The sequence below is a fragment of the Enhydra lutris genome, unplaced genomic scaffold (genome assembly GCF_002288905.1).
Source record: "Enhydra lutris kenyoni isolate GAN:26980312 unplaced genomic scaffold, ASM228890v2 scaffoldscaffold13, whole genome shotgun sequence".
In the NCBI taxonomy this organism is placed as follows: Eukaryota; Metazoa; Chordata; class Mammalia; order Carnivora; family Mustelidae; genus Enhydra; species Enhydra lutris.
The window spans coordinates 56,840,884-56,865,388 of NW_019154097.1; the positions used below are offsets into that span (position 1 = coordinate 56,840,884).

The following is a 24,505-nucleotide window of genomic DNA, read 5'->3' on the forward strand; positions in this document are numbered from 1 at the left end:
TTTGAATACTAGCCCTTTATCTGATAAGTCATTTGCAAATATCTTCTCCTGTTCCATAGGTTGCCTTTTGGTTTTGTTGACTGTTTCCTGACCTATGCAAAGCTGTTTATCCTGATGAAGTCCCAGTAGTTCATTTTGCTTTTGTTTCTGTTGTCTCTGGAGATGTGTTTAGCAAGTAGTTAATGTGTCTGAGGTCAGAGATGTTGCTATCTGTGTTCTCCTCTAGGATTCTGATGGATTCCTGTCTCACATTTAGGTCTTTCATCCATTTTGAGTTTATTTTTGTATATGGTGTAAGAAAGTGGTCCAGTTTCATTCTTTTGCATGTGGCTGTCCAATTTTCCCAACACCTAGAATGAATGTAAATAATTTTAGAAGCAAGTTGCATAACAGTGTATTATAGCAGATCCAAATTTTTCATTTTATGTGTATGTATACATACATTCATGCCTGTGCATATGTGGATATAGAAAAATGTCATTTGCATCTGCCTGAGTTGTAAGATCTTGAGTATTTTTTTTTCCTCTGGCTTATTGTAATTTTAAAACTTTTCCCATTGACTATGTCTTATAAAATTAATAAAAACCTCATAAAGGAATTAGAAGAAAAAGGCAAGGTAAGAACCGTACTCGTCTTCAGTAGTATCTATTACTGTTGTTTCACAGAGACCAGACATAGCACAAATACTACCTTGAATTTAAAACATTATTGTCAGACCAAATCAGTATCTGATGTGCTTTTTTGTGGTCCTGGTCAAAGAAAGTTATTAAAAAGTCTTGCTGGTTCACTGATTTAGAGTGAAAAATTTATCTCCTCAAATTATGAGATTTCATCACAGGTTTCAGAATGCCCATGGTTGGATCTCAGATCTCTATAGTATGAATTTTACGATTCCATTTATCATTTTTTCCCATATATTAAAATTAAATAACAATGTATGTTTCTCCCATAGAGTCGTGAACTCTTGGAGGATAACTGAACTCTGTGGTCATTTGCTCATAAACCATTACAGATGTTTAGATTGCCTGGAGCAGAAAGTTGAGAAAACAAATCTGTTAAACTGGCATACACTTAGAAACATTATAGAAATAAAAGTCTGCTAGAATTAGTATCATTCTTTAAAATAAATGTACTAGCTCTCTCTTCTAAAAAAAATATACTGTCTTATACCTTTAACTTAATTAAGTTTGGTTTATTTTATCCAATATTAATGTTAACATTATATAACTGTGCTTGCTTTTTTTTTTTTTAATTTTTGCCATCAACCATGAGAATCTTGCAATGAAACTACTGTTATAGTTAAAATGAATATTTGTTTGTGTGCAGGGTCATTAGGGAGGATGAGGAAGCTTTCCAGACCCCATCCCTAAAGGAGAAAAACAGAAAAGAAGACATGAACCAGAATATGAATGCTTCTGGAAGTTTTGAGAGATCATACTCTCCTACTGCAAGTGAACACTCTAATATTAGGTTTAATACTGGGGTGAGCATCTTTACTAAGAGTGCAATGCTAGTGGTATACGTTTGGATGGGATAAAAGATAAATTTTATTTTAATGTTTGAATTCAAAGGAGACTTCAGAGTTCTTAGCCAGGGAAGGCCAAGTAAGGAAGAGTCTGTAAAACAATCCAATCAATTTTCTAATTCAAAAGTTAAAATATGATAGTTAAAAATCAGATTTTACTCTCAGCATTATTTCTTTTTTTTTAAATTTAATTTAATTTTTTCAGTGTTCCAAGATTCATTGTTTATGCACCACACCCAGTGTTCCATGCAATACATGCCCTCCTTAATACCCATCACCAGGCTCACACCTCCCCCCACCCCAAAACCCTCAGTTTGTTTCTGAGTCTACAGCCTCTCATGATTCATCTTCCCCTCCGATTTCTCCCAATTCACTTTTCCTTTCCTTCTCCTAATGTCCTCCATGTTATTCCTTATGCTTCTTATTTCTGAGTTACTTATCTCAGTTTTTAAAATTGTTTGTTCATTCAGAGTTGAAAAAAGTCCTTAACAAAAGTTATCACTATTTACACATATAAAAGCCATTTAAAAAATTTTTTAAATTCTATTAGCCAGCATATAGTACATACTTAGTATCATATGTAGTGTTCAATAATTTATCAATTGTGTCTAGGAACCAGTGCATGAAAGCCACTTAAATTTATGCCTTGGAATGTGTGGGCACTTTCTAATAGACTGTTCCCCAACCATTTCCTCATTAGTATGGGAAAATTCATTGGATTGCCAATAATTTCTTTCATTGTTCTCCGATTGTCTTTTCCCTACAGTTTCCCTAATGAAGACTAGGAATTCTGAGATGATCAGCATTTCTCAGAGTTGCCCATAAGCATGCCTTCACTGAGGGGCTTATGAGCTAGTTGTAAAGCAGAATGGGTATTGTACAACCAGAGTGCAGAATTTTGAGCCAATTGGAACTGGAATTCCTATTCTATCATTTCCTGTCTATTTGACTTTGACCAAAATAGTTACCATATTTGCATTTCAATTTCATTCTCTGCAAGACTGTTTTAATGAGTTAATACTAGTAAAATTTGAGTTTCATAATGTTTGGCATGAATCAGTTACAAAATGTGATTTTTCTTGTCTCCTTGCTTGCTCATTTCTCCTATTGTATCACTCTTCCCTATTTCCCTCTCTTATGAAGATGCAGATGAAGGAAGATTTGCAGACTAGTCTAGAAAAGTTGATTCTTACATTCGTATATTCTTTCACTCTAGAAATATATTTAATAAGCCATCTTATAAAAGTCAGAAAGCACATTCTTCTACTTTGAAGACAATGTGTGAAAAAAATTTTCCTTCTAAACTTTACCTTATTTTTGGCCAGTGACAATAACCAAATGTTGATTTTTTTCATTCAGATGATATTGGTTGATTGATTAGGGATTTTTTTTCATGATGAATTGTGGGGTGTCCAAAATGTTGAGAAATACAGGGTGAGCATATTGTTAAACTATTGGTTACATATTCCAAGTAATACGCTCTCTATGCTTTTCTTTAATATTCAGACTACCTTTTCACGGTTTGTCTCTACATTTAAAACAACAGGTTTTTGTTGTTAACCTGAAAAAATATATAATCAACTATAGCTGGGCCAAAAAGCTTGAAAAAATAAAGAAAATAGTATATTTAGGTACATTTTTCGAAATAACAATTAGACACTTTGCTTTAAATTTAGAAGTTGAAGAAAAATTTAGAAGTTGAAGAAAAAGAGCTGAAGAAAAAGAACACATTATTGCAATTTAAAAATAAATTCATTTTCTGTTTCCTGACTATCCACTATCACATGAATTAAAACCTAACAATGGAAACTTTTACATATATGCACATTATGGGAATGCTTTACTTATCAAATAGAGATAGGATTGAAGAATCATGATTTAATATTGATGAAGACTGATGTCATGTTGTTCTGCTCAGAGAGGCTACGAATATGTTAGTGATAAAAATCATCCTTTTCAGTTTTCCAGTATAATTTGATTAGAAGCCAAGCCTCAACATACTACCCAGGAAGGAGTTTTTGCTTGTTACCTGTGTGCTAACCATGGCTATGTTCTATTCAAGGATATATTTATAGAATGTGTACATCTTCTACCATAAGATTCAGAAAATTAATGTCAGTGAGTTTCATTAAGGTTTGTAACCATTGTAATGCCATCGTTCTCTCCTCTCGTCAGTGGTCTCTTCACTGTCAGCAGTTCTATGCCATGTTCATAAAGAGGGCTATGTTCTCCTGGCGCAACTGGAGTTTGTTGTTGATGCAGATACTGGGACTTCTGGGTGTTGTTTATTTTCTCATGAAAGGAATGGAGATTTCAAGAAATAAAATTGAACCTGCCAGGGAAATGGATTTGGAACAATATGGTCAAACCACTGTGCTTTTCTCAGATGATAACCATTCTGATTTTTCTCAGAATTTAACAAAAATTCTTGATATCATGCTAAAGGCTAAGAAACAAAAACTTCAGGAAGTGAAAGGTAAGGCTCTTTCAGAAAGAAAAAGACTGCTAATAGATGAAAACCTGCTTGTATCACTCGCAAAGAGAGGTCCTAACTGGAATATCATTGCTCTTTTCTTTCTTGAGACTCACCAATCTCACAAAGGCAGCCCAATCAGAGACAAGGATCATCCTTTAAGGAGACTGGCCACAAAACTTCATTATTAATGGAGGCACTTTGACCGTGGGTCATCTGAAAGCTATTAGCTACACCTTCTAGGGAATGAATTGAAGTACTAAAATATTTTGTTTTGTAAAATTTAAGACAAAATCTCACATAAAACCAGGCTCACAATGTGATACTAAATCCTAAAAGCCTTTGCACAAGTCTCTAGATTAGCTATATTTTAAAACAAGTTAGGCTGAAGACTTTATGGGCAGGCTTAAGTATTTGGAAGGCAGTGATAATAATTGATTCCATGTACTGAATACTACCTTTGGCAAGAACTTTTCTAAATATTTCAATTATCTCAATTTCTATAACAAACATACTTGCTTGAGGCTTAGAGATGTTAACTAAGTTGCCCCAAATAATGTATCTAGTATGTATTAGAGGAGGGACTAGATTTTAGGACTACCTGGTGGGAGTCTGCAATATTAACCCACTCACTACACTAAATCACATCTGTAAGGAGCAAATACCGTCTTTCAAGGCTGATCATTTCCTTACAGGTGTTTGCATTTCCTTCAGCTATTGCCTTGTTGACTATTGGTTTAGGTTAGCATAGAGCCTGTGCAGTTTGGCAGGTTTTTTCTCTTTTATCCTTTAGGTTCCACTGTCGGAGATGAAAATGCACTGCGAAATGTTGGTTATTACTTCTATCATAATCCTGATTTTACAACATGCACATTATAGGTTGGGTGGTATAAAAGCTGTGATTAAATCACATATCCCTTTTCTTCCTCCATGACAGGAGTAATAGATGAACACTTATTGTCAAAGATCACATAGTTTAGGAGAGAAGAGGGGAGAGAAAAGGGAGAAATTAATTACTGTAATGCATAATGTGGTTCCTTTTCTACTATAGTGTGTTGTTCATACAAAATAAAGACTGTACCTCACAGATATATCAGTAGTAATGTTTCAAATGGCAAGATTGCATTCCTTTTTCATGCTGAGTAATATGCATGTGTGTATCTATCATATACATGTATATATGTTGTATATATATCTACTCTTCATCTGTTCGTCTGTCACCGGACACTTGGGTTGCTTCCATAATTTGGCAATTGTAAATAATTCTGCAGTGAACAGAGGGGTTTCAAATTAGTGTTTTTGTTTTCCTTGGGTCAGTACCCAGTAGTGGAATCACTGGATCATATGGTATTTCTATTTTCAATGTTTTGGGGAACCTCCATACCATTTTCCACAGTGGCTGTACCAGTTCATATTCCCACCAACAGTGCACAAGTGTTATCTGTTCTCCACATCCTCATCAAAATCATCCTAACTCTATTAATAGAATAGAGTTCTTGGGTTGGATGGTCAAGATGTGTCAGAGCTGTTGTGAGACACTGGAAATAGAAAAAGTATCAGGCAAGTGAAATTATTGGGTTCTCCCTCTCCACACTGCATATTAAGTGATCTCTACCGCATGCTGAGCCTGTGGTCATTTGTTGTTTTCTCATTCCAGGTGACTTACAGACATACTTGCAGGACAGTCAAGAATGCATTTACTCGTGCATTATCGCAATTTCCTTTAGGGATGAAAAGGTAGTTACCCTTTGGTTCAACAACATGGCATACCATTCACCACCATTATCCCTGGCAGTATTTGACAATCTTCTTTTTATGGCACTTTCTGGCCCTGATGCTTCAATTACAGTCTCCAACAAACCTCAGCCTCAAAATATTGTTTCTAAAAAACTTGAGGGAAGGTATGTATGCTTTTTTATTGGGATTGAGCTTGGCATTTAAATATAGCCCTATTTCCCTATCTGAACACATTCTTTTTTTTTTCTGAACACATTATTAATAAAAAGTTAATTTTAAAAGTTAATAAAGTAATAAAATAAATAAAAATACAATTTATAATAAAAAGTTATTTTTAGAAACTATTATTTTCCACTTCATTATCTTACCAATGTGTCCTCTTTATTCATTCCTTTGTAGAAAAATGACAGGACAGCAGGTAGCCTTGAATTTGTTTTTTGGTGTGAGTATTTTTGTCAGTGGCTTTTGTCTTCTGACAGTGACTGAGAGAATCAATAAGGCAAAGCACATCCAGTTTGTGAGTGGGGTCTCTGCTATTAATTTCTGGCTCTCTGCTCTGCTGTGGGACTTCATGATCTACTTCATTGCCTGCTGCTTACTCTTGGTGAGTGTTAAAGTCCTTTGTGGGGCTTAGTTTCTGGTACATCCCAGAAAATTCTACTCAGCTAATATTAATTATCCTAATTAATATTAATATCTAAATCTCTCAAAAAAGAAAGAAATACTTTGTCACATTATATCAGGGAATACATTGTGGAATATGTCCCAGTGAAAATCTTTTCCTTTACATTCTTCTTTTAAAACAAAATGTTCTCGTTTGAAGAAACAACAGTCTTTTAAGATACCTTCCAGACATGCTTGCTCTCTAATATGTATTGACCCCACAGCTGCTACAAATATGGAAGGATTCGACCTGTTATACTACAACACCAGTCCCATATTAAACAAAGACAAATATTTTTATAAATACTTTTCTCCTCCCTCTAGTCATCTGATTGCACTGCAAGAATAGTAGTGGAATCACTGGATCATACGGTATTTCTATTTTCAGTGTTCTGGGGAACCTTCATACTGTTTTCCACAGTGGCTGCACCAGTTTGCATTCCCACCAGTAGTGTACAAGAGTTATCTGTTCTCCACATCCTCATCAGTAGCTATTTTGACATGTGTGAGGTAGTATCTCATTGTGGTTTTGATTTGTATTTCCTGGTGGACTATATTTTCTCAGTGAAATTAAGCTAAAAGGTGTGAGGTTTGTGTGGATTATTAATAGAACAGAGTTCTTGAGTTGAATGGTTAAAATGTTTGACTTTGTGCCATGGACCATTCAAATTTTATGCATGTGTTCGAGCATTTAAACATTGAATAGATAATGAAGAATTATTGAAACTCTTTTTTTTTTTAAGATTTTATTTATTTTTTTGACAGAGAGAGACTGCGAGAGAGGGAACACAAGCAGGGGGAGTGGGAGAGGGAAAACAGGCTTTCCGGGGAGCAGGGAGCCCGATGTGGGCGGGGCTTAATCCCTGGATCCTGGGATCATGACCTGATCCAAAGGCAGATGCTTAACAACTGAGCCACCCAGGCACCCCCGAAACTCTTATTATTGAAAGTAAAGTCAGGAGGATATTTGTGGTCTGTTTATACTTGTCACTTTCCTCATCTTTTCTACATCTGGCATCTCCGGGGCCATTCTTCTATGAGAAGGGCCAGTTAGATACTGCTGTGAAAGTTAAAGCAAACCCATTTGTTTTAAATGAGATGTAGGTCTTATAACACCCACTGCTCATGACAACACGTGCTGTCCTTAATACCCATTTCATTTGGTGTGCTCCCTCCTTGCCTCTGTGAATGAATCATTAAACACTACATAAGAAACTCTAACGATGTAATATTGAGTAGCTAACTGAACATAATAAAAAAAAAAAGAATTAAAAAGATAAAATAAATTTAAAAATAAATGAGATGTGGGGCTCGGAGGCCAGTTTCACTGGCTCCCATGTCATTAGAAAACTGGATCATTGTTCATGGTGCTCTAGGGTTGGAAGGTTATAACTTTTGGTTCTGAGGAGGAGTGAAGCTCCTGTGCAAACTAGAACAGATTTAAAAGAAATTGGAGGCTGGAAGTGGTGGGGAGAGCACTTCATGAATACAGAGAGCTTTTATTTAAAAATTTTAAGGAGACACACGATATGAGCACTGGTGTTATACTGAACTGATGAAATCATTGAACATTATATCAAAAACCAGTGATGTACTATACCTTGGCTAATTGGATTTAAATAAAAATAAATAAATAAAAGTAAAATATATATAAATTTTTTTTAAAGACTTTATTTACTTGGGAGAGAGAGAGAGAGAGAATAAGTGAGAGATAGACCACCAGTGGGGGAGAGGGGTAAGGGAGAGGGAAAAGCAAACTCTCTGCTGAGCAGGGAGCCTGACCTGGGGCTCAATCCCAGCATCCCAGGACCATGACCTGAGCCAAAGGCAGATGCTTAAGTGACTGAGCCACCAAGGTACCCCAAACATGCACATTCGATTAATTACTGTCAGCGGAAGTTACTGCTTTTACCACTTTCCTGATAGTGCTAAGACCTTACAGCCTTGTCATTCCAATGATGCTCTCCAACTTTTTGATTATGATAAGTCATTTTAATTTTACATATTTATCATACAAAATCTGCTATTTTTGTTACAATAAATATTGACTCATAATTTTTTCCATTGCTTTTGTTTCTTTTCTGAAGTTTTATCTGGGATCATTTTTCTCTTCCTGAAGAACTTCCTATGATATTTCTTTTAGGAAAGTTTGAACTTCTAAAACAAAACAACTTGTAGATTTTGTTTGGAAATAATTTCATTTTTCTATCCTTTGAAGAATATTTTGCTGGGTTTCCCCCCTGCTCTTTAGTGACGCTGTTCCCTTGTCATGGCTTGCTTCATCATTTTTCAATAAGGAGTCAGCTGTCAGACTTCTTACATTTCCTTGGAAAGTAATATGTCTTTTTTGCACTGTTTTCTTCCACTGTTCTTCCTTTGAGGTAGGTTTAGCATTCTTACTGTAATGTGCTTAGCTTTCTTTGCGTTTACCCTGCTTGGTGTGTTCAAAGCTTCCTAAGTCTAAAGGTTGGTGTCTGTTATCCGTTTTGTAAATTTCCTGGTAATTCCCTTACTTTGCCCCATCTTCCTTCTCTTTTTGTTCTCTGTTTGCACGTGTATTGTTTCTTTTCATTGTGTCATGGATGTCTCAAGCACTGTTCTCTTTATTTCCCTTTTTTTCTTCTCTACTTTGTATTTCTTGGTGTATTTTCTATTGACTTCTTTTCCAATTTATCAATCCTACCTTCTGCCTCCATCTACTCAATGTTAAACCTGTCTAATGAGTTCTTAATTTCAGATTTGTGTTCCTCAGATATAAAACTTCCAGTTAATTCTTTTCTTTTAAAAAAAGATTTTATTTATTTATTTGACAGAGATCACAAGTAGGCAGAAAGGCAGGCGGGGGTGGGGGGAACCAGTTAATTATTTTCAAAAATTTAAATTATCTTGTGACATTCTTCATCTATAAACCTATGCTCTCTGCTTTTTTATTTTCTCAGACATAGTCAACATAGTTCTATTAATTTTCTTATGAGTAACTTCATATCTGGATCATATTCTGTGTATAATTCTTTAGCAGTAAGAATAGGACAGTTAAAGAAATAGAAAAAAAAGAGAAAGAGGTTAGAACTGGTATATCATAAAAGAAGATACCCAAGTGGCCCATAAACATATGGAAAAGCATCAATTGCATTAATTATTGAGAAAATATTTAGCAAAAACATAATGATAAATGTTTTCAACAAGATAGCATAGGAGGAAATCCCAAGTCCTCTCTCCCCTGTGGAGGAAAAAAGAAAACAAGTGAAATTCAACCAAGTTTATAGTAACTCTAGAAAACAGTCATAGGTCTGTGCCCCAAACAAGAAAATGTCACATTCAAAATGACAGGAATTTCATAGCATATTTATGGGCTCTTGACTCAGCCTGTTCCTAGTGTAGCACAGTCTTGGTCTGGAGGATATAGCAGTCCAGTTGCCAGCTGTCTGCTGAAGTGGAAGAAATAGAACAGACCTTCCTTATTTTCAACATTTTGGCCCGTCTAGAGGCTGCAAGAAGGGCTGCTCTCTTTCTTGTCTAAGATTTTAGGTATGGAAAAACAATAGTAGCTACTGGCTGTGAACCTGCAGGGGTACCACAGACCTGAAGATGTCTGGAAGAAAAAATGAGGAGTTGAAACATAAAATAGACTGCCTAAGGCTTCAAGGAGAGCCTAGTGTAAGGCCCTGGGAAATGAAGACATTTCAAAGCAGCTCTATATGTAAGGGAGGGAATCAAGAAACAATACGTGGGCCGAGATAGTGCACATGCTCATGAAGACCTGAGAATGCTTTAATCTTGATGGTATAGGAATGATCCCTAGTCCCAGAACTGCTCTGACAGTGTCAGTACAAGGATTGGAAGAGGTGGCTGATATTTTAAATACCCGAGTTTATACAGCAACATCATAAGGCCTACAAATAAACAGGAAAATATGGTCTATTCAAGGGAAGAAAATTCAACGACAGCAACCATCCCTGAAGTACAAACAGGGGAGCTGCTAGACAAAGACTTAAAACTACTGTCTTAAATAAGTGGAGGAAGTTAATTACCACTAAACCTACCCCACGAGAAATGCTAAAGGATTCCTTCAGGTTGAAATGAAAGAATGCTGGACAGTAATTCAAATAATGTAAAGGTCTCCAGGAAAGGAAATACAAAAACTAGTTGTCTTAGTCAGCTCTGACCACTCTAACAAAATAGATATGGTGGATTACATAGCACAAATTTATTTTCTCACAGTTCCAGAAGCTAGGAAGTCCAAGACCAAGGGGCATTTGATTTGATTTTCCAATGAGGGCTCTCTTCCTGGTTTGCAGATGACGCTCTTCTCACTGTGTCACACATGGCAGAGAGAGGAGAGAGGGAGAGGGAGAGAGAGAGCAAGAAGGAAAGGGAGAGGGAGAGAGCAAGAGCGAGAGCTCAAGAGCCTGCTTTCACATTTCTTATTGTAAGGACACTATCCCATCACAGGACCCCACCCTCAGGGCCTTGTCTTAACCTGATTACATCCTAAAGGCCACACCTCCAGATATCAGCACAGTGGAGATTAGGGCTCAAAAATACTAAGCTTCCAGCATTGAAGATAAAGGAAGCTGCCTTGAGCTGAGTGATACAAACAGCCTCTGGAGTCTTGAAAAGGCAAAAAAATGGAATTTCTTCTAGAGCCTCCAGAAGGAATACAGTCATGTGGGCTTTTTTTTCTTAGTCTAGTGAGAACCATTCCAAAACTATAAGATAACTTTGTGTTGTTTTAGCCACTAATTTGTGAATTTGGTACAACAGCATTAGAAAACAAATACAGAGGCTACTATATACCTATCAGAATAGCTAAAATCTAGAAAGCTAAAATACCAAATATGGATAAGAATTTAATGCAGTGGAGGGGGCAGTTATTACTGATGGGAACATAAATTGGTCCAGTTACTTTGGTAAACAATTTGGCATTTTCTTCTAAAACTTTGAAGATATATGTATACATATATATACACACACACATACAATATGTATATATGGTGTATATATCTAAAACTTTTTTAGATATATATATCTAAACTTTATATATATTCTAAAACTTTGAAGATATATATATATGATATATATATATATGATCTCCAATGCATATATATGTGCAGCAAGAGACATGTACAAAGAGGTTTTTCAGAATGCTACTCATAATAATAAACAATAAACATGGCAAACAACTCAAGTATTTATCAAATATAACGGATGAATAAAAGTGATACAATAATAACCTAGAATACTAAAGAGCAATGAAAATGAACTGCCACACTAGGCAACAGTGGGATGAATTTCACAAATACAATGTTAGCAAAAGAAGCCAGGTAGGAAGAAGTACATACTATATAGTTCCATGTATAGTTGACAAATAGAAGTAGTATTTAGGGATGTTTTTGTTAAAACTGTAAAGAAAAGAAGGAAAGTAATTATCATAGAGGTCGGGATAGTGTTGACCTTCACAGAGGAGGGAGATGTTGTGCCTTGAGTTGCATTGGTGTCTTTGGTAATTTTCACAGCAGTGTTTGTTTTGTAATATTTGAGTGATCTGTTCATCTGTATTTTGTACAATTTTGAATGTGTTACATTTCAAAATAAATTTCACTTGATAATTATTTTTAGAGACTGTCTACAAAAGTTTTTTTAAGACCCAAGATAAAATAAATTACAATGCTCATTCTGGCTATTTATATGCCTGATTTAAAAGAAACTTCCATGGGGCACCTGGGCGGTTCAGTCAGTTAAGTGTATGGCTTCAGCTCAGGTCATTGTCCCAGGGTCCTGGGATCGAGCTCCATATGGGGCTCCATACTCTGCAGAGTCTGCTTCTCCCTCCCTTTCCCCCTGCTTATACTATCTCTCTTTCTCAAATAAATAAATAAAATCTGTAAAAAAATGATAAAATATTCAACTGAATATCTTATTGATATTTTTGTTTATAGACTAATTTGGGGAATAGCTGCATTCTTACAATGTTGAGTCTTCCTACCTAAAAATGTACATTTTATAATTAGTGAAATCCCTAAACATCATAAATCTTTCAACAACAAAAAAAAACCTAGATCATTCAAAATTCTAAATGAGTTATTTACATTCACTGCATTTCTCTTGAGACTGAAAGTCTGTGATGACAGAAACAAAGTAGCCAGCCCATAATTCCCAAATATTTTCATCTATGCTATGTTTGTTTGTTTGTTTACTTATTTTTGCTGCTTTTTCTACTACCACTGAGAACCTGCTTTCAATCACTGGTAGCTATTCTCAACTTAATCCTACCATACTCTTCTCAAGGTTCTTGCTACATAAATATTTAATAGCTCAAAATAAATGATTCTGGAATATTTGGAGAAACCACAGTTTTGACAACTTATAAGATGTCGATTTCTGGAGATATATTTTCTGTAACAACTCTCTGTAACAGATTCTCTGTTCCCCTTCTTAGATCCCCTCTACTTTTGAGTTTCCCTGTGTGCTTCTCAACTGAGTGGCTGACATGGGGAAAGGAGGAGTGGGAAAACAGAGTAGAGTCAACAGGCAGAATCTAAAAATGGAGAGCCATGAAAGGCACGTCCTTAGCATTACAGTTTACATCTGCCAGAACGTAAATCTTAAAAAAAAAAAAAAAAAAAAAAAAAGTTTTTTCTCCTAGGTGATCTCATTTCTGGGAATACTGAGAATTTGGTTTACTTGGTGTTAGAGGAAGGAAAAGAAAGAATATACTTTGATCTTGTTCAAGGAGAACAAAATGAAACTTTCAAGTAGATGAAAACAAGGAGAATGGCAATTAGAGGAGATGTGTTCACCTGAGGGAGAAGCAGAAGAACCTCAATAGCCAGGCTCACAGACAAAATTGTTTGGTTAATAAAATACTTAGTGTTCTAACAAAGGAAGACTTTTCCCCTTTTCTAAGTTATTAGACTGAATTCGTAGTCATTGCATAGTTTTCTCCACTTAGACTTTACTTGTGTACTCTCTGTCTCAGGTGGTGTTCCTGTTATCTGGATTGGATGAACTGACCAAGAATTACCGCTTTCTAGACACATTGATCATCTTCATGCTGTTTGGCTGGTCTGTCATTCCCTTCACGTACCTGATAAGTTTCCTTTTTTCTAGTCATACCAGTGCCTACATCAAGCTTGTGATGTTAAACTACTGTGCAGGAGTTTTCGGCATAGTACTGGAGGTAGTAATAACTACAACGTCAGGTAAGGACATCACACCATTTCCCCCATAAATAAAGAAATACGGTCTTGAAGATAAGAACAATACAAAGTTATTTTGTTCTGGATTTCTGGGAAAACTTACACTGCTTGTAAGTTAATAATCTTTTGTTAAGTGTCACAGATGTTATAGGCATTATGTTGGGGGCAATGCAAGACAAATTAAGACACTACATTTTCACTAACCCAGTCCTTCAGTCCATTGGCCCAGGCTCAGTACAATATTTATTATTTCATTTTCCTCCTTTGACTTTAAGATTATGGAGAGATTGATTGGACTGGCAATGATGGCAAAGAGAAGTTTCATAGAGCACAAATGTTGCCACTACTTTATTAAATGACCCTGTGAACATTAATTAGATCTGTTTTAAGTAATTCAGCCATACTAGGTCTTGCAAAGACTGAGAGGAAGAGGCTTCTAACCCATTTACTGACCTTGGGCCTTGCCCTCCCACAAAAGAATTCCCTGAGATAGTTGGAAACCTATCTTAATACTCCTTGCACACCTCTTCAATGAGTAATATTAAGCCACATGAAGAAGAATTGATCTCTGAATAATAGACTAAGAAACATGTAGAAGAATTTATACTGTGGTGCTCATTTACTGAGTTAGTCACATTGCTGTCAATTAGTTTCTGTGTTAGTTTTCTATTGCTGCAGTAGCAGGTCACTGCAAACTTAGTAAATTATACAAATGTATCATCCTACAGCTCTGTAGATGAGAAGTCTATCAGAGGGTACATTGGGCTAAAATCAAGTTGGCTGGGCTGCAAGGCAGCATCCCTCTCAGAGGTCTTTTTATTTTTATTTATTTATTTTTATTATGTTCAGTTAGCCACCATATAGTACATCATTAGTTTTTGATATAGTGTTTGGTGATTCATTAGCTGCATATAACATCCAGTACTCATCACAAGACGTGCTCTTCTTAATACCCATCACCCTGCTACTCCACTCCCAGACCCCCTCCCTTCTGTAACCCTCAGTTTGTTTTCCAGAGTCTATAGTTCCTCAGGGTTTGTCTCCCTCTCTGATCAACCCACCTTCAGTTCTCCCTCCCTTCCCCAATGGTCCTCTGTGCTATTCTTTATGTTCCACACATTAGTGAAACCATGTGATGATTGTCTTTCTCTGCTTATTTCACTTAGCATAATCCCCACCACTTCCATCCATGTCGATGTGGATGGTGGGTTTTCAACCTGTCTGATGGTTGAGTAATACTCCATTGTATATATGAACCACATCTTTTTTATCCATTCAGCTGTTGAAAGGCATCTCAGCTCTTTCCACAGTTTGGCTGTTGTGAACATTGCTGCTATGAACATTGGGGTGTATGTGCTCCTTCTTTCACTACATCTGTATCTTTGGGGTAAATACCTAGTAGTGCAATTTCTGGGTTGTCGGGTAGCTCTATTTTTAACGTCTTGAGGAACCTCCATACTCTTTACCAAAGTAAAGCTTGCATTCCCACCAACAGTGTAAGAGTGCTCCCCTTTATCTACAACCTGCCAACATTTGTTTCCTGCCTTGTTAATTTGTGCCATTCTAACTGGTGTAAGGTGGTATCTCAGTGTGGTTTTGATTTGAATTTCCCTGATGACTAATGATGATGAACACTTTTTCATGTGTCTGTTAGCCATTTGTATGCCTTCTTCTTTTTTTTTTTAAGATTTTATTTATTTATTTGACCAAGAAATAAACAGCAGTGAGAGAGGGAATACAGGCAGTGGGAGTGGGAGAGAGAGAAACAGGCTTCCTGCTGAGCAGGGAACCTGGTATGGGGCTCAATTCCAGGACCCTCGGATCATGACCTGAGATGGAGGCAGATGCTTAACGACTGAGCCACCCAGGCACCCCACTTCTTTTTTTTTTTTAATTTTTTTTTCAGTGTTCCAAGATTCATTGTTTATGTACCACACCCAGTGCTCCATGCAATACGTGCCCTCCTTAAAACCCACTACCGGGCTTCTTTGGAGAAGTGTCTGTTCATGTCTTCTGCCCATTTTTTTACTTCGTTATCTGTTTTGGGGGTGTTGAATTTGAGAAGTTCTTTATGGATCTTGGATATCAGCCCTTTGTCTGTAGTGTCATTTACAAATATATTCTCCCATTCTGTGGGTTGCCAACATTCCCTTTCAAATCAATGTTACACCTAAGGCCCTAGTCAATGTAGTAATAGGTGAGAATAAAGAATGTGAAATTAGAAAAGAAACTGAACTCATTATTCAGAGATGATAAGAAAATCAGGAAACTATTTTCAGAAATATGGAGAATATAGAGAGAGGAAAACCAAAACAACAGATAGTAATTCTCCTTTTCTCTAAATCCTACAGAGAGAGTTAATTTTTGGTCATTACACACAAAATGGCCACACTGTTTATGATTGTATCCAGTTTGGTTGATTGGTATTCTACTCCTATTGGTTTGTACACAATCTGATCTGGAAGATAAGTATTTTTAAACATTATCCATGCATTTACAACCATTTTTTCCTCAGTTTTTGTATCCCTCCACACCCCATTCATATGGTATCTTTCAACAGTTTGTCAGCTAAGGAATCATATTACTTAAAAATTAAAAAAAAATTTTTTTATTAATTGCGTAAATTGATTTTTGTTTTTGTTACATGACAAAACTGAATCAAAACCAGTTATATTAGCATATTACTTTTCTTTATGTAGGAAGATTTTCCTCTACTCCTTAGAAATAAGAGGATATTTATAGGGGCGCCTGGGTGGCTCAGTCGGTTAAGCTTTAGCTCAGGTCATGATCCCAAGGTCCTGGGATCAAGCCCCACATCAGCCCTCCTATTCAGCAGAAAGCCTACTTCTCCGTTTACATCTGCTGCTCCTGCTGCTTGTTCTCTCTCTTTCTGTCAAATACATAAATAGATTTTTTTAAAAGAAGAAAAGAGAATATTTGTATTCTATGGAGAGAGGCTAAATACTTTTTAACATTAGCTCCTTGTTATTTTTGGCATCTATGCAGGGGGCCAGTCAGTGTCCAGAATTCTTTCTGGATACTAGATTATTTGCGTATACACCAATTGTTACCCTCTTTGAGGCAGGCTTGATATGACTTTACCAGTTAGAAAATTTATATCTTAGGAACTTCACTCATTCTCTGTCCTCCTTGGTTGACCATCTCACTTTTATCAAAGTGTCTTACAAAGATGTTTTTTGCCCAGGCATATCATCTTATATTTATTACCAACAGTCTGAGCTAAGTCTTGAAGTCCAACAATGACCTTTGTTAACTTAACTTGTAATTGTGTTGCCTATTCCTTCATATATAGTCTTCAACTATTATACACATTAAATTAATATTTAAAGAAACCTCAGTGAGCTTTAAACTTGGTTCTCTGAAGATGTATCTCCTTTCAGCTGATAAAATATTTATCTCTTTCCTACTATTGTCATATGCTGACTTTCCCACCACAACTTTGTTTCTTTATTCATCCATGATAAGAAAAATGATAAGATAAGATAAGAAAAATGAGAAATTAGTATGCATTTCCTATTCACATCAGGTGACAGAGGACAGGTTATATGGACATCAACTTTGCAGAGGATTTTCCAGTGCTGTAATTATCAACATAAACTATGCTACAAAACATATACTTAGTGGCAAGAAGTGAGAGTTTTGTGAGGATAATAATATAGCTTTGTAATTTTCTCCATTTAATTCATTGGAGACATTTTGTTTTCCTGGGGCAATTCATTTTGTATAAAGGATGCTAATGTTATCTTTTTAATCACAAAGGACCTGATTCTGAGAGCCTTCTACTTGACTCATTGATGGTGTTACCCATATATAACTTTGGGATGAGCATCAGTAAATATTTTCATAACCAAAATACAAGGCTGCTGTGTTCCTCAAAAGACGTTCCTGCCTTTGTAAATTGTAGTAAAGCAAGTGAGTATCTGGGACTTGTCAGACACCACTGGCCTATTACTTATTTGACATACATAGCTCTACCTTTATTATTTTGAATCTTCACAATGACCATCAAGTTATGTGTTGTTATATTCACTTTGAGGAAACTAAAGTTTATATAAAATTGAGTAACTTACTCTGTCGCACAATTTGTACGAGTTAGAGCTAAGATTCAAAACTTTAGCATAATGCATTTTCTCATGGGATAGAATCTCCATGGATGAATGGATAAAGAAAATGTGATACATACGCATATATGCATATACTATATACACACATACCCACACACTCACACACACACACACATATATATATATATATGAATTTAGAACCTTGTAATTATTACTTTTTTCTCATAAGCAATTGAAAAAGTGTCAGCCGTTTAGCACTTCCAACTTAGATTAAATGTTAGTATTCCCTTATAGGTAAGAGTGTTTGCATATGTAGCATATTCCAGGTGATTCTACTGCCACTGCTCCATATTTTCAGACCCACCATCTGAAGTAGTTTCAAAGGAAATGTATTTTGGGGCAAGGAAAGCCTCTGTTGCTACCCACTACTCTGATTAGTGTGAACAGGCATTCACCCAAAGGTTCTGGCTATATGGCACCATATTGATAATGGATGCCTAGAACTATAGCAAGACAAAATTCATGGAATTAAAGGATCTTGAAGATATTTTGCATGACATATAAAGTCATCAAACATACCACTAAATATAGTATTTTGTGCTTATTTGATAATCATTCTATTTGATTCTGTGGTACTTCCAGTTTGTTGACATCTTAGAGTTTTCTTATTGAAATAATTTTTTTAAATAAACCTGTATCTTTTCCTTTGTCATTGACATCAGTAACTCAGATGAATGTATATGGTTTGGAAAAAGATGCAATAGGAAAATTTTTAATTGCGATGGCTGTTTTGGGATTTATTTTCTTCGTCTTGATTTTCCTTATGGAGACCACCTCATGGAAAGTGAAAACCTTTGTGTTTCGCTATATTTTCTTTGGTATCTACAAGAAATTTAATAAGGTAAGTACCTGGCTATGGATCTTAGGGATGGATATCTCTAAGACCAAAAACATGTCTCCACACATGCCGAATTCTGTTATTGAATATAGAAATATAAATCAATCTATGTTGATTGAAATCCATGTTAATCAAAGATCTTCATCGTAATTTGAACTTTGTGGTTTCTAAACATTCTGAGCTTTGCCAGTCAAAATATGGTATTTTTTATAATTTTATTATAATAGAAAGCTTTCCTTTGAACATCTCTTATCAGAGGGCCATTTCCTCCCAAAGTGCTCATGCACCCTAATTTGGTCCCTAGCTATTTAACAAACTCCCAGGTGGTATTGATTCTGCCAGCCTACAGAATGCACACTTGATAGTAAGGCTCTATAGCAGTTGCTCTCAAAATCTGGCATTTACCAGATTCTCCTGGAAGTCTTCTTAAAATACAAGTTGCTGGTCTCTGCTCCATGAGTTGCTGATCTTGTGGACCTTAGGTAGGGCCTGAACTTGCATATGTAATAGATTTTCAAGTGGTGCTTCTGCAACTCCTTCATGCTTTGAGAACCACAGTCTGAAGTGTTTTCAGAAGAAAGAATATTTTGAGGCAAAAGGAGCCTCTCTGTTATCAAAATAGATGAAATTGCATGACTGTCCCATAAGCTTAGACTTCAGTCCAAAGTCTTACTATGCCAATGTGGTCTTTCTTCACATTTGCCAGTACAGGTCTGACTCCATAGGTAATCAAGACACAATGTACATGAGTAAGGTATGAATGATGGCACTAATGGAGGCATAAAAGGCAGAGAATATCCCAGAATTGCCTCCAGAAGTGGGGAAGATGCTGAGCAAAGGCTCAGCTAAGGTGTCATCAGTAGAGCCAGCACCTGGTGTCCAGATCTTAGAGTGTCTCCTATTCAGCTGAGCCATTAATCTGCAAGATTCCATAGGGAATTTCTCAGTGGGTAGGAAAAGCCCAAGAACTGAAGGGTCAGGTCCAGTGAACACGCAAAAAGCTTGTTAGCACCAGCAAAGTCCAACACCCAAGGCTGAGGTCATACATTCCAAAGATATGCCTCAGGTACCTACTATGTACCTGGTATCATACTAGATGTTGGACAGGTCTCAGATTCCTGGGAGAGGCCCAGGAGGAACAAACAGATTCCCAGACTTGGAAGAGAGGGTAAGGGAGACCTCCACAGAGATGCAAGAGAAAGGGTTTCAAGACAGGGACCAAATCAGAGTTCAGACAAATACAATCCAAAAAATATGTGCTCTAATAAACAGAAACCCAAAATACTGTAAATGCATCTAGGTGTCACGAAACCAAGCTTTGGGCATTGGGTGACACTTGAGAAAGTGAGTCCAAGGCATAGAGGTCAACTTATGAACGGACAAGGAGCTGGAAAACATTCAAGGAGCTATTATTATGTCTGGAGCCAAGGTGTTGGAAGGCAGGGCAGGATGACTGCAACAAATAATACATTATATGTCAAAAAAAGAAAAAAAGTGATGTGGCTGAGCTGGGAAAGGCCTCCAAAGTGCCATGCTAAGGATCTTGAACTTCATTCTGAGGGCAGTCGAGTTTTGGGAATGAGGAATTTAAGGGCAAAATTATATGGACTTGGGATTTTCTTTGAGGGAAAATTTGTAATAAGAGTTTCAAATTATATAACATTGGAGTGTGCAGGTTTTCTATTCTTTTCTCATTTTGCACTTTTCAAGGAATGTGCCAGTTTCATCTAAATCATCAAATGTATTGACAACAATCTGTTCACAGTGTTCTTCTGTTTTTTTCTTTTTTTTAAAGATTTTATTTAGTTATTTGACAGACAAAGATCACAAGTAGGCAGAGAGGCAGGCAGAGAGAGAGAGGAAGGGAAGCAGGCTCTCCGCTGAGCAGAGAGCCCGACGCGGGGCTCGATCCCAGGACCCTAAGACCATGACCTGAGCCGAAGGCAGAGGCTTAACCCACTGAGCCACCCAGGCGCCCCTGTTCTTCTGTTTTGTTCTTAATATCTGTTAGTAGTTTGTAGTTTTTCTGCTCCCCCAACCTTGTTTTCTTAATTACTCTTAGTAGGTGTTTAACCAATTAATCTCTCCGAAGAACCAACTTTTGAATTTTTTACTTCTCTGTTATATGTTTTGTTTTCTATTTTATTGATTTATTTTCTTACCTTTATTTTTCTGTCTTGCTGTCTTGTGAGGCCATAATAACTTAGAGAATAATAGCTATAAATAATGCTACAAAACAGAAAAATTACAGATGAATTGTGCTTATGGACACAGATGCAAAAATCCTTCACAAAAATGTTAGTTTGAATTCATCACCTGGTAAGGTTTATTACAGGAATGCAAGCATAGTGTAACACTTTATTTTTTCTTAATTTTTTTTTTAAGATTTTTTTTTTTTTATTCATTTGACAGATAGAGATCACAAGTAGGTAGAGAGACAGGCAGAGAGAGAGGAGGAAGCAGGCTCCCCGCTGAGCAGAGAGCCCGATGCGGGGCTCGATCCCAGGACCCTGGGATCATGACCTGAGCCAAAGGCAGAGGCTTTAACCCACTGAGCCACCCAGGCGCCCCAATTTTTTCTTAATTTTTAACTTAAATTCAATTTAAGTTAACAGTGTAACACTTTAAGTCACCATACTAATAAAACATAATTCACTATATTAATAAGAAAAATCAGAAAAATAATTACAACCCTGAGAGATTCAGAAAAAAGATTTGATAAAATTGTATTTCTTATAAAATTCTTTAGCAAACCAAAACCAGAAAGGAACTTCCTTAGTATGGTAAAAAGTAACCACAAGAAAAATCTACATCAAATAATATGATTTTTTTAAAAGATTTCATTTATTTACGTGACAGAGAGAGAGCACAAGCAGGAGGAGTGGCAGGCAGAGGGAGAGGGAGAAGCAGGCTCTGCACTGAGCAGGGAGCCCACTGCAGAGCTCGATCCCAGGATCCTAGGATCATGACCCAAGTTGAACAATGTTAGATTAGTTTCAAGTGTCCACATAGTAAGTTCACAAGTTTATATGTTATGCTATGCTTACCACAAGTGTAGCTATCATCTGTCACCATACAACACTACTGCAATACCATTAACTATATTCCCTATGCTATACCTTTTATTCCCTTTTATTCCATTTTTAAATTCCATTTTTATCCAATTTATTATAGGTATTAATGCAATAGGGCAAGAAAAAAAATGATAGGCATAAAATTGTAAAAATTTAAAAATTCATTATTTACAAATGACAGCATTGTGTACATAGTTAAAGGAATGAAGTGTTAAAATTAATATTGCTAAATACAAAGTCTGTATAGAAAAATCAGTTATATATCCATATATAAGCCACAAACAAGTGAAATGTAAAATGTTGTTATTCAAATAACATAAAAAGAAAAAAATATCTAGGAATAAGTCTAACAGAATTTATACAAGACCTTTATATGGAAAAGTACAAAACACTATTGAGAGATTGAAGAAGACCTATAAATCAAGGAATACCACGTACTTGCTTTGGAAAACCCAATATTGGGAAAACGATAGTTTTTTCCCAAATTGATCTAAAGATTCAAAACAATTCCAATCAAAATGCTAGTGGGTATTTTTGTGTGTGCATGTTTATGTGTGGAAAATGATCAGCTGAGTCTAAAATTTGCATGGAAATGCAAAATGTCAAGGATAGCCAAGGAAGTGTTGAAGGAGAACAAAAGTAGTGCACTAATACTACCATATATAAGTATTTTTTGTAAACTGTAGTAACTAAAACAGACAAATAAAACAATGTATTAGAAAAATAATTTTCCTTAAGGGGTGGTTATTTGTAGTAGCTTGGAATTTTTCATTTTTAGAAATGCAAGTTCTTGGGGCACCTGGGTGGCTCAATGGGTTAAAGCCTCTGCCTTTGGCTCAGGTCATGATCTCAGGGTCCTGGGATTGGGCCCGTGTTGGGCTCTCTGCTCAGCAGGGAGCCTACTCCCCTCCCCCCACGCCTGCCTCTCTGCCTACTTGTGATCTCTGTCTGTCAAATTAAAAAAAAAAAGGGGGGGGAAATGCAAGTTCTTGGGCCCCACCCCAGACCTACTAAAATCAGAAGTTTTTGGTTTTATTTTATGTTTTATAAGCCATCCAGCTGATTCTGACACATGCTAAAATTCAAGAACAAATGGAATAGAATTTCTAGAAATAGATGCATGTGAATAGAAATATGTGGTCACTGATGTATGACAACATTGACACATAATGCAGTGGAGAAAGGATATTCTTTTCAATTAGTGGTGCTGATCCAGTTGGTTATCCACATTGAGAATAATGAAGTTGACTCCTGTCTTACTCTGTACAAATCATTTCTAACTTACAACTTTTCTGTAGATCTAAATGTGAAAGGTAAAATAATAAACTTTTAGGACAAAAACATAGCAAATACCTTCATGATAGTGAGGGCATCATTATCAAAAGACATCAAGTGAATGAAAAGGCAAGTCACCAACTGGAAAAAGATTTTTGAATTGATAATCAGTAAGAAAAAGACAGAAAGCCCAATTTAAAAGTGGGCAAAAGACTTGGGACACTGACTTTACAGAAAAGAATATCCAAATATGCAATAAATTTATGTAAAAATTCACAACATCAGTAGTCATCAGTAAATGCTAATAAAAGCCACTAAAGGACACCAAATCATACTCATAAAAATAGTAAGTGCTGAGGCTGCAGAATGACTAGAAATCTCAAAACACTGGTGTTGGGAATATAAACTGATAACTCTTTAGAAAACTGTCTTGCATTGCATTCTAATATATTGCCTTCATATGTTTATGAAAATGAGCACATACCGAGACCCAGAAGCTCCCCTTCTAGGTATAAATCCAACAGAAATGCACACTCATGTTCACCAAAAGACACTTACAAGAATGTTCACACAGCATTATTCATATAGACCCCCTTTAAAAAAGAGAGAGAAGCAGACCATATGTTTGTCAGTCATATAATGGGCATTAGGGGAAAGAAGGGAAAACTGAAGTGGGGGAGAAATCAGAGGCGGACATGAATCATGAGTGATTATGGACTCTGGGAAACAATCTGAGGGTTTCAGAGGGGAGACAGGTAGGGGGGAATGGGTTAGCCTCATGATGGTTATTAAGGAGGGCATGTGTTGTATTAAGCCCTGTGTGTTGTACACAAAAATGAATCATGGGATGCTACATCAAAAACTAATGATGTACTGTATGATGACTAACATAACATAACAAAAGAAATGTCTGTTCTCACAATAGAATATAGCAACAAGAAGAAGCAGGCTATAACTCATATGGAACAGCATGGAATAATAACACAACTATAATATTGCCCCCAAAGAAGCCAGACACAGAAAAGTTACATAAAGTAGAATTCTGTTAAGAGAAAGAGACAGTCAGACCAAGAAACAGACTCTTAACTATAGAGAACAAACTGACAGTCACCAGAGGGGAGGTTGGTGGGTGGAATGGGTGAAATAGGTGAAGGGGATTAAGAGTACACATCACAATGAACATAAGTCATATGTAGAATTGTCAAATCACTATATTGTACACCAAAAACTAATTTAAAACTGTGTGTTTACTGGAATCAAACTTAACTTAAAAATTAAAAAATAAAGTAGAATTCCGTTCATATAAATTTCAAAAACAGACAAAACTAATATATAATATTTGGAGTTACAAGTCAGGATTCCAGTTACTGTTGAGGTAATGCTCTGTTTTCTTTATCAGGGGTGGTTACATAAATATGTTCACCTTGTGAAAAATCATTAAGATGTAGGTTTATGATTTATGCACTTGTCTGGATATGTTGTGCTTTAAAAGTTTAGACTAAAAGTGGCATTAAAATTATTCAGCATATTTTGCACTAAACTACAATAAAATCTGTAGTTCCTAGAATTGAACCAA

At 36.2% G+C, this 24,505-nt stretch overlaps 1 protein-coding gene across 1 annotated transcript in view; it reads left to right on the forward strand.

Annotated features, from left to right (window-relative positions):
* The window catches only part of LOC111146184 (ATP-binding cassette sub-family A member 3-like), a 131,324-nt gene that overhangs the window by 85,265 nt on the left and 21,554 nt on the right, over positions 1–24,505 (forward strand). Inside the window, exons 17-23 of the mRNA XM_022501616.1 lie at positions 1,327–1,483; positions 3,701–4,001; positions 5,656–5,899; positions 6,135–6,339; positions 13,378–13,600; positions 17,378–17,530; positions 18,405–18,583. Coding sequence (XP_022357324.1) covers positions 1,327–1,483; positions 3,701–4,001; positions 5,656–5,899; positions 6,135–6,339; positions 13,378–13,600; positions 17,378–17,530; positions 18,405–18,583 — 1,462 coding nt within the window. The remainder of the gene's footprint in view (positions 1–1,326; positions 1,484–3,700; positions 4,002–5,655; positions 5,900–6,134; positions 6,340–13,377; positions 13,601–17,377; positions 17,531–18,404; positions 18,584–24,505) is intronic.